Source organism: Simochromis diagramma, unplaced genomic scaffold (assembly GCF_900408965.1).
Source record: "Simochromis diagramma unplaced genomic scaffold, fSimDia1.1 OVJJ01000343.1, whole genome shotgun sequence".
Lineage (NCBI taxonomy): Eukaryota > Metazoa > Chordata > Actinopteri > Cichliformes > Cichlidae > Simochromis > Simochromis diagramma.
This window is the reverse complement of record NW_024386831.1, coordinates 6,450,548-6,462,039: the sequence shown is the minus strand read 5'-3', so window position 1 is coordinate 6,462,039 and position 11,492 is coordinate 6,450,548. Positions and strand designations below refer to the sequence as shown.

The 11,492-nt window shown below is 45.0% G+C and overlaps 1 protein-coding gene across 1 annotated transcript; it reads left to right on the top strand.

Moving 5' to 3' along the window:
* The first annotated feature begins 10,088 nt into the window (after positions 1 to 10,088).
* LOC120731368 (olfactory receptor 10T2-like) lies at positions 10,089 to 11,254 on the top strand. The gene has a single exon (XM_040028380.1). It carries the CDS (start codon positions 10,283 to 10,285, stop codon positions 11,252 to 11,254), a length of 972 nt encoding a protein of 323 aa, XP_039884314.1. The 5' UTR covers positions 10,089 to 10,282.
* The last annotated feature ends 238 nt before the right edge of the window (positions 11,255 to 11,492 follow it).

The window sequence follows — 11,492 nt, the reverse complement described above, 5'->3', positions numbered from 1 at the left end:
CGGACCAATGAAAGTGGGAGACAGTTTCTTTGACTCAGCCCGGAGCGGAACAAATCGGGTCCACAGCCAAACCTTTTGTCCCGGGGTGTAGGCAGGTGCAGGGGTCCGGTGACGGTCCGCCAGGCGCTTATTGCAATCAGCTGTGTGAAGAAGGGCGGCCCAAGTGGCTCTCCAGGCACGTCGACACCTCCGTAGATGCTGCTGGAAAGAGGGGACAAAGTGCTCACCTTCGACGGCCGGAAAGAGAGGTGGTTGGTAACCCAGAGATGCTTCGAAGGGGGACACCCCTGTGCCTGAGGAGGTATTATTATTGTAACTATTGTAACCCACATCAGATTTGTGGGTTGTGCTGCTGAATAAGGTTGGAGGTGTAATTTTCCCTCCCCGCCACTAGGAGGCAAGTATGCCTTGAGATGACTTTCTGTCAGTCAACATTTCCTGTTGTGAAAGCCGTTACTCACAGGCAACCTCCAAATTAGCTGAAAGATCCCAGTAAGAAAAGCTAAAATAAAAGTTAAATTCACAATTTATCTTCACATACTAGTAGTTAATAGATGGCTATTTATTAGGATCTGATATCTGTGAAATTCGGCCGGGGGGAGCTGCGTCAGCCAGGCGAGCTATCTCACCACGAGCTCCGGTAAGGGATGCTACATGAATGTTAGCTTTAAAAAACAAAACCAGTCGGAGTTGTGATATTTATGTTTAAAGTACTGTAACATCACTGATATGCAGATGTTTAATTTTAAGTGCTAAAGAATATATTAAAATGTGCCCAGCTAACCGCTAGGATTAAGCTACTGCTTAGCCATTTCTGTGTATTTCTGTGTTCTAACATTACTGTGATTCATCTGAGTTTGTTAGCTTTCCAAAATGTGAGGGATCTCATTACTCTGTTGAAGTATTAATGTTTTAAGAAGTTGATATATTTTTCTGAGATATAATTCAAGTTGAAATATCTTAAAAAGAAGAACAGTTAAAAGCGAGCTGTTAAAGGGATAAATATGGGAGAGTGAATCTTACAAGTTTATTTATACTTAAAAGGGTAAATATAAGGTATATTTTCTGTTGCGCTAAAACCTTGTGTGATGTAACTCAGGTGCGATTCTAGGATCAGAGATTTGGGGGTGCTGAGCACCCAGAGAGCTGCCCAGCCAGGCAAGATAAACCTGTCTCTGTCAGTCCCTGCATCCTTAAATATTGTCCCGAGTTCTCTCTGACTGTCACTTTGGTGCATTTAAACCCCCTGTTCCTCCCTGTCCTCATCGTCTGTTGTCTTCGTCTCCGTTATCAGTCATCATAATTTTACCATCTCTGTGCAAGTCTGCAAATTTCTTTATTAATATAAGATTCTTAAATCCATCAAGTCTCTCTGTGTCTGGGTCCTCGTCACAAAACATGACATGACTGTTTTGTACATTTTAACACAATTTAATCCCCACATTTGTGAAAGAAAAGCAAAACACTTTTTTGAAAAGTCTGTAACAAAACCATCAAATCTGATCAAGGTTATTTAAATGCTGCAAAAGAAGAATGGATTGGAATAGAAAAAATACATATCCTAACCTTAATTACTGGGGGAGAATAATGAATGTTGGCCTACCTATTACTGGCTGAGGTTTCAGTAGAGTTGTGGCTGAACCACATAAAAATATATCATTAATTTTAATCTCCCCAATCAATTACAATGTTATGTTGGAATGTTGTTAAAGAGGGTCAAAAATGTTTTAACCCAGTTTGTTTAGCAGATTCTGTATAGCAGCTTTATTATAGGGAGAACACAACTTCCAGATTGTATGTGTACTTTCGACCAAAAGGCAAATAACCAAACCACATGAGCATCTAATAAAAGATATAAACATTGAAACACTGATCCAACATTATTCTTGATTGACGGATCATTTGATTTTACATTTTTACCTGAATGTGGCTCCTTTTTTTGAAAAAACTTCCTTATATCCATTATGAACCTGGCTGTCTCTCTGTACACAAACACACAAACACACACACAACAGGAGTTATAAGGTTAATGGGCATTCAGTCAGTTAGCTAGTTAGTATCCATTTCAAACAACAGTAGGCTACGGACAATTTTAAGTTTTAGATTTTAAATAGGCTATATATATTTTATGGTGGTTGAGACATTGTATAACTAAAACTAGAAAGCGAAAATTTCAGAAGAAATTTTAAGTGTGCCTATGCCGCCGCTAATCAGTGTGGTTTGCCATTCAAACGGCTACAGAGAGCAAAACTCAGCAGAGCAGCCATTTTCCACCATGAACTATGGTAAAACCAAACACCGCTCGCGCCTCACAGATGACAGCTTACAGTTTTGTGTAAAGATGAGGTGACTTCATACAGCCCCGATTTGCAGACGCTGTGCGCAGAGGTTCATGAGCAGACCCGACAATGTTTGCATGAACATGCTTTGAAGCATTACGTTATGGACCACTTTTCACACATAGTTGCTGTACCCACACAGCCAGCTGTAGCTTTTCATCTCATAGCCCGACACATACAAAAAAAAAGAACAGCTGAGAGAGCACAGACTTTACGCCTGATTGCAGATGCCGCTGATGTGGGTCCACCTCCCCTGCAGCGGCACTGCAGACCACACCCCGCCACACACATCAAACACGTAAAATAAATATTTGTGCACTTTTGCATTCACTTTTTGTTTTTTGTTATTTTTATAGTGTTCTGAATGATTAACAATGGTCTACAGCCAATCTTGTGTATTATTATACAAACTTTGGTTGTAAGATTCAGATAACTATTTAATAAAAGCTAAATATTTTATATGAGAGTAAGAAAGAAAAGTATTTCTTTGTGCCCCCCTTTCCCTGTTAATGCCCTACCTGGCCCCCTGGCAAAAGCTTTGCTAGATCCGCCCCTGCACAGTTACCAGCTGTCAGATACACAGAAAAGGATATTGGTGTTATTCATCTCTCAGAAACAGTTCATAACTTCCCTTCAACTCATTCATGTCACCTAAAAGGTAAACCTGTTTCTCCATAACCAGTTCAGCTCTGATGATTCAGTAAGGACATCTCCGGGTTTGGACCAGCCGTTTTTAAAGCTGTGTCTCCAGCAAACATCAGCTGATACTAGAAATTAAAATCAAATGAATTCTAACAACAGCTGATCAAGCTTAAACGTGCTGCTGTTGTTTAGCGCGATAAACAAACAAGAGAGAAAAGTCGATCATTGATCAGTTTCATGACTGAAGTTTCAACAGGCGAGAGAATGACAGGGGAGGCTGTCATATAGTTCAACATCAGTAACTTATACACAGCTGTATAGAAACTCCGTTGTGCTAGCTAGCACGCAGTACCAGTTATTGTAAGTGATCGTAAAAAGTCAGCACAACAAAAATAAAATACACCTAAACTCGGTTTATATCTGACCCAAATAGAGTGCAGTTCGTAACTTCTTACCTGAAAATCAGTTCACCTCATGCTCCGACCGGCCTGCTTCTCCTGCCTTCGGTTTCCCTGATCCACGATTGAGCTCCGCGTTAGCCACCACCGGTCGATCGGCGGCCGCCTCGTATGTCTCTTTCCCCGCATGACCTTTCTGTCATACACCGGTGAATAGCTGCCCTCTGTTGTAGCTCCGCGTTAGCCACCACCAAATAACTCAGTTATTTTTTCCACATCGACCAGCATCATCGGCCCATATAAACGAAAAATAAGTCCAGCTAAGACAAAGACTGTTTGCGAGCGATCGGGGGGGTAAAAGGAGTTAGAGACGCCTCACTGAAAGCCAAGCCCGTGTGCTTTTTAACGAAGGGTCGCTAGCCGCGCTAGGTAGCTAGCAGCTAGCAGCAACACGTAAGAGAACGGTTGCTAATATGGGATGTCTTGATAAAGCGAGCAGATATTTGAAGTTTACACAGCTACATTCTCGCCTGAAAATATCTTAAAAGTTTATTTTGTGACCTAGAAACACTAATAAAAGACATATAAAACGAAGTGGTGGCCGCCATTGTTTGACTCTGTAGAGGCGTGCTATGAATTGTGGGATATGGAGTTTTCCACCAAGCATACACCCTTGCGGTTACCGTAACTATTCAATGGTTCGCGCAACCTTAAAATTCCAATGGTTCCTGAAAGCAGCGACGCTGTGCGCGCCGTTGATATTGTCGTCATTACGGTAATCCAAATACGTGTAGACAGGCCTCTTGGCATAGGCACACTTAATAAAGAATAAAGAGAAACAGGAACTCAATAGTGTGGATGCCCTTTGAGGGCATCCACACAATAATAAATCCGAGGAATAGTAATAAGTGTGCCTCTTGGCATAGGCACACTTAATGATTTGTTATACTTGAACAATACTTGACTGAAAGATGAGTGATGGAAGAAGCATAGATAAAATAGTAATGTATGCACTCTGAACTGTGTGCATAGATTGGTTTTTGACCAGGACTGGATCATTCGAGATCTGAACCCTGTGGGTTCAGTGGTGAGCCAATCCCAAGAGAGTGACTGTAGACGGACCAGAGTACGGTGTGGCCAGCCGTGGGATCCATCTTCAGCGAACCTCAGGACTATAACTACATTCCTTGACACAGATAAGACTAACACTTTAAAAATTTACCCGGGTAGTGTTAGAATCAGTGGACAGAAACACACACACACACACACACACACACACACACACGCACACACACACACACAGAGGGAACTCTAATTTAGAGGAAGCTCTTTAATTGAAACTGTTTGGAGAATTTCCTTAAAGAGGGTGTTTGGTTTTGATTTTATTTTTGAGCCCTTTAATGTGCGTTTGTGCACTGTAGGAAGCCAGCTTTAGACAGGCAGGGTTTGTAAACTTTACAACTTTCAATACAGTTTCTATTCAAATCACATCTTATCTATCATTGTGTGGTTCCTTCTCTGCTGATCCTTTCAAGGCTCCATAGTCTTACCTAGAACTTTCTGATACTAGTCCAAAGTTGTCGAGACAATATTTTAATGTGTATCTCATATTATTTAATTGTAATACCTGTTACACTATTGTGGGCATACTCAACCCATGGGAGGTGCTCACTCCAAGTTGTCTGATTGGTGAATGCCAAGCACCGGAGGGCCGCCTCGAGTTCCTGATTGGCCCGTTCTTTCTGGCCATTAGTCTGAGGGTGGAAACCAGAGGAGAGACTGACCTGCGCTCCGAGGGCGTTGCAGAATGCTTTCCAGACCCGTGATGTGAACTGCAGCCCCCTATCAGAGACGATGTCCGTGGGGATTCCGTGAAGGCAAAAGACATGGTTAGTCAGGAGTTGAGCTATTTCTAAAGCAGTAGGGGGCTTCGGGAGGGGGACAAAGTGAGCAGCTTTCGAAAAACGATCAATGACAGTAAGGATGACTGAGTTACCTGATGAGGAAGGGAGGCCCGTGATGAAGTCCATTGCAATGTGTGACCACGGGCGGCCAGGGGTCGGTAGGGGTTGGAGAAGGCCGGAAGATGGCTGATTGACGCTCTTGTTTTGAGCGCATGTAGGAGGGGCAGCAATGTATTCGCGGACGTCCTTAGCTGAAGACGGCCACCAGGCGAAGCGTTGGAGGAAGGTAATGGTGCGGTGGACCCCAGGGTGGCAGGTGAACTTGGCCATGTGAGCCCAATGCAAAACTCGTGATCTGACAGTAGAGGGAACAAAGAGTAGGCCCAGGGACCCATACCCGTACAGGGTCCGGTTCCGTTCGTTGGGCCTCTCGAATAGCTGACTCAATCTCCCAGGTTTTTGCCCCGACAACACACGTGGAAGGAAGAATGGGGGCGTCCTGCGCAGCGTCTTCGGAGGTGGCAAATTGGCGTGAGAGGGAATCGGGTTTGACATTACGAGAGCCGGGTCTGTAGGTGATTGTGAATTGGAATCTGGTGAGAAACAGAGCCCACCTAGCTTGCCTGGTGTTGAGTCGTTTTGCGGACTGGATGTATTCCAAGTTTTTGTGGTCCGTCCAAACCATGAACGGTTGGGCAGCTCCCTCCAACCAGTGATGCCACTCTTCTAAGGCCAGCTTGATGGCCAATAGCTCTCAGTTCCCCACATCATAAGTATCAGAAGTAAGCACAAGGATGAAGCTTACCGCCTTGTCGCTGGGAGAGCACCGCCCCCACTCCTGCATCCGAGGCATCCACCTCCACGATGAAGGGTTGACTGAGATCGGGTTGGATGAGGATGGGTGCAGAGGCAAAGTGCTCCTTCAGGCAAGAGAAAGCCTGGCGAGCAGGTTCATCCCAGCGGAAGGGGACCTTAGGTGAGGTGAGACGAGTCAGGGGTAGAGCGAGCTGGCTATAGTTGCGGATGAAACCGCGATAAAAGTTAGCGAAACCCAAGAAACTCTGAAGCTGCTTGCGATGGGATGGAGTGGGCCAGTTTAACACAGCCTGAACTTTGGCGGGGTCCGCTCTCAGGTTACCTTGTTCAATGACATAGCCCAGGAAAGAGACTGTGGAAGTATAAAACTCACATTTTTCCCACTTCACGAAGAGACGGTTTTCCAGGAGGTGTTGGAGGACCTGCCTGACATGGCATTTGTGTTCAGAGACAGAATGAGAGAAAATGAGGATGTCATTCAGATAAACGAAGACAAAGTGGTTAATGAAGTCCCACAGTACGTCGTTTACCAGGGCCTGAAAAACAGCTGGGGCATTGGTGAGACCAAACGGCATGACAAGATATTCAAAATGACCAAGGTGAGTGTTGAAGGCTGCTTTCCATTCATCCCCCTCCCTTATTCTTACCAAATAGTAGGCATTGCGCAGGTCCAGCTTAGTGAAGATGGTGGCCCCCTGAAGGAGCTCGAAGGCAGAATTTAAAAGAGTGAGTGGATATTTATTCTTCACTGAGATGTTGTTAAGGCCCTGATAATCAATACAAGGTCGTAAGCTCTTGTCTTTGTTGGAAACAAAGAAGAAGCCGGCGGCCACAGGAGATGACGAGGGGCGAATGAGACCTGCGGTGAGTGATTCGTTGATGTATTTTTCTATACTTTCACGTTCGGGCTGAGACAGACTGTATAGGCGGCTGGTAGGGAGAGGTGCGCCTGGAAGAAGATCAATGGCGCAGTCATATGGCCGATGCGGAGGAAGCGAGCGTGCTCTATCCTTGCAAAACACTTGTTTGAGATCATGGTAGACGGGTGGCACGGAGGAGAGGTCCGGCGGCTTGGAGAGAGAAGAATTGGTTAGCGGTTCGGAAGAGGGGGTGGCAGCTTTAAGACAGGACATGTGACAATCCTCCCCCCCACCCCACAATGCTCTCCATTTTCCAATCGATGACAGGGTTATCTTGATGCAACCAACGGTAACCCAGAACTAGTGGCGTGAGCGGAGCTTGAAACACATACAGCTGTATAGTCTGGGAATGATTGCCAGAGAGAGTCAGTAAAACGGGCTCAGTGATATGAGTGATGTTAGGAAGCCGCTGGCCACTGAGGGCGGTGACTTGGAGTGACTGTGGCAGAGGCTCGGAGTTCAGATTTAATCGTTGGGCCAGCGAAGCATCAATAAAGTTCTGTTCCGCTCCTGAATCGATTAGAGCCTTAAGAGGGTGAACCTGAAGCTGCACCATTAATTTAGCTGCTAGCATGAGCCGTGGAGGAGACTGTGAACTAGAGACCTCGTCCACTTGAATTCTCCTCTCTACTGCGGCCTTTTGGCAGAGACGGGCAAACTTTGGCAACATGACCCTTACGGCCGCAATAGAAACACTCACCGGCCCTCCCCCGATGGTGTCTTTCCTCAGGTGAAAGGCGAGAGCGACCCAACTGCATAGGTTGCTCACCCTCCTCCATGTTGTGTTACTCTGAATCTCTTCCGCCACTCGTGGCGCTTCCGCCCGATGCTGCTTCACCGTGTCCCAGAGACCTCTGGGAAACATAGTCCTCAGTTCTGCGGCGGGCACGTAAATGCCCGTCCACCTTTACACACAACGTTATCACATCAGACAAAGTTTTAGGTAACTCTCTTATCACTAGTTCGCCCTTTAACTCATCACACACGTTGTTCAACAAAGTACTTATCAATGCTGGCTGCCCCCACCCGGTCTCTTCGGCCAACGTCCAGAACTCAATGGAATATTCCGCCATACTTCGTCTTCCCTGCTTAAGATTTAGTAAACGGTGAGCTGCTGCATCAGCGCCAGTACCTCTCTCAATCACACATTTAAATTTAGCAAGAAAATCCTGGTACGAGATGCTGGCGTCAGTTCTCAAAACAGCTTGAGCCCAGTTTAAAGCCGGTCTGCGTAAGAGCTGGACAAAAAAGGCAATCTTAGCCTCGTCAGTTTCATACGTCCTCCGCAACTGTCTAAACTGCATTGTTATTTGGGTCAGAAAACTGGCACACTTGTGAAACTCACCCGCAAAGGTTTCCGGTGTTGGCAAATCTCGCTCCGGGGGCTCCAAGCGAGTGGGATGAGGCGAAGCCAAAGGCCCGGGTGCTGGAGGCTCAGAAGCCGGTAACTGTGAGGAGACAGAGGGAGGAGAGGCTGCTGGGCTTACCAGGGGTATGCGCTGAGCAAGGGCCTGCATTAGAGCGGCCAACTGCTGATTGATGAGCTGCAGCATTTGTTCGTGGCGTTCCAAAACCTCCTTGGCCGTGAGGACGCGCTGCTGGGCGGCAGAGTCCGCTGAGTCCATATTCTGGCTGGATCGTTATGTTAAGGTTCAATGCAGGGGACTCAAACGCGGGACTCCTGAATCAGCTGAACACAAGGGAAATCCAAGGGGGAAATCACTCGCTCTCCAACTCTCCACATACACGACGGCAGTCCTTCTTTTCACACTTGACACACAGATTCTAACGGGAAAGGTAATCCAGGGGCTCTGTAGATAAGGAGACAGGAATGAGAACGATATTCACAAAAGACACTTGACTTATCTTGAGCTGTAGCTTGACTTTCACTGACGCGTGGTAGACAAAGATCCAGCGAAGACCAGCAGTCACCTCCTGGCTTAAAGGATGGGCCTTGACCTTGATGGGCATCAGATGTGTTCTTTTCTGTGGGTGTGGGCGTGGGCCGAGGGCGTGAACCCACAATGAGTTCCGCCCCGGTGACGGAGAGGAGGAGAGAGAGAGAGCACGAGAGAGAGAAAAAGACAGAAAAGGCCGATCAGCGTCTCGCCGATCCCCCAGGCCGTGACACTTGGGGCAGGAACTCGTCCCTGACCTGAAGTGGGCCCTCCACCCTTTTCCGGCTGAGGACCATGGCCTCAGATTTGGAGGTGCTGATTCTCATTCCCACTGCTTCAAACTCAGCTGTGAACCGTTCCAAAGCGAGCAGAAGGCCATCACCTGATGAAGCCAACAGAACCACAAAGTAGAGATGAGATTCTGAGAACACCCACAAAGAGCTTTCTGACGTAGCTTTGCCACTGCTCCAGGTGGCTCAGCACAGAGTGGAGAGCTACGTTGATGGCATCTTCTATGGATCTGTTCACATGATTTGCAAACTGGTAATCACTGGTCTGATCCACAATGAAGACAAGTCCACGTACAGACCAGCTGTTCCACTGTTGCAGTCAGAACCACCAGGACCCGACTGTGAAGGTGACAGTGAACCTTCAGACTCGCCCTAACTATCCTTAAAAATAGAGTACTTACCGTGGATCACTTCAGATTCCTAGGACCCACCTTTCCACACGATCTGAAGTGGTCCCCACATATAGACTCTATCCAGAAGAAGGCCCAGCCGAGGTTGTGGTTCCTGCAGCAACTCAGAATTTACAACCTTATCTCTGAGACCATGGTTTTACACAAAAAACCTTTGATTTACTCTTTTCTGTGCTGGAGGAAAAGGGGGTGATCGTGGTGCAACGATAAGGTTACACCACTCTGCAGAAAATTGGAGAGGTACCTGGGATCGAATCTTTCCATTGTGGAATAGGAAAGGTAGAGAGTGAGCAGGCGGCAGAGTAACAGGTAAGTAGAAGGTAACAGGTGCAAACAAGTCTTTTTTCCACAAAGTTACTAAGAGGCAAAGACAAAGCAACATTCACAAGAACTTCTTACTGTCTTACTTTTTTTAATAAATTGTATAACGTTTTAATATTTCTTTTTCAAGAACCTGCAGGTTTGTTTTATTATGTGTTTAGTACATGATACATATTAAATCCCCTGTGATTTTCCAAAGCTGTGAGCTTTCATTCCAGATCAATGATTGGCTGGTTTGAAATCCCAGCTCACGTGTTGCTGTTATCTGTACCTGATAGAGGAGAGAGGACAACAGAGACCAGATACAGTGAGCGACTAGGCTTCACTTAGATCTCTCAATCACAATGAATAATGTTTCTGTAATAACAACGTTTTTTCTTTCAGGTTTCAATGAAACAATCAGTCACAGGTTTGTTCTCTTTTTCCTCAGTTTGTTGTGTTACTGCATCATTTGCCTCGTCAATGTTTCTCTCATTGTGATCATCATCTTGGACAGCAACCTCCATGAATCAATGTATATTCTACTCTGTGTCTTTTGCATCAATGCACTTTATGGAACAGCAGGTTTCTACCCCAAATTTCTCTGGGATCTCCTCTCTGATGTTCATCTCATCTCATATTACAGTTGCCTTATTCAGACTCAGGTGATTTATTCTTTTGTCTGCGGCGAATTGTTGATTCTTGCACTCATGGCATATGACAGATATGTGGCCATATGTCAGCCACTGAAGTACCACTCTATCATGACAAAGCAAAGAGTCATTAGGTTTGCATGTTTTTTGTGGTTCACAACCTTCTGCATTACGGCTACAAATGCCTTTCTAACATCCAGACTGAAGTTATGCAGCCCGTATATTTCCAGACTCTTCTGTGTGAACTGGATTATTGTTCAACTCGCTTGTTTTCCAGCACAAACTATAGTTAATGGCATATTTGCAAATATTACAATAATTATTTATTTGCTTCATGGTGTTTTTATAGTTTGGTCCTATATGTATATCATTCAAACATGTGTAAAGTCTATAGAAAACAGGGCAAAGTTCATGCAAACATGTGTCCCACATCTCATCTCATTATTTACTTTTGTTGTGGCAATACTTACTGATATTATAAGTATGCGACTGGGTTCGAAAGAGTTGCCTCGGACCCTTCAAAACTTTGTAGCAATAGAGTTTCTTGTCATTCCTCCTGTTATGAATCCTCTGATTTACGGTTTCAAACTGACCAAAATTCGAAAAAAATTGTATAGAGTTGTTATTTTAAAAATAACTAAATTTTGTTTTATTCGATCAGAAAATAGTTTCACACACGGCTAAGTGTCACACCCATTGTTTGACATCCATTTTAAAATAAGTCCAAAATTTTTTTAATTTTTACTGAAAGTTGTGTTTTATTTGGAGTTGTCTGAAAACATGTCTATTGATGTGAGCGGATATGACGTTTTATTATTTATCTGCATTTCCCAGATGATTTACATTTTGTAGATGTCTTTGCACTAAATGTATTTTTGATGGTCACCTGACTAATTACCAAAAAAAACACTGATATGTAGAA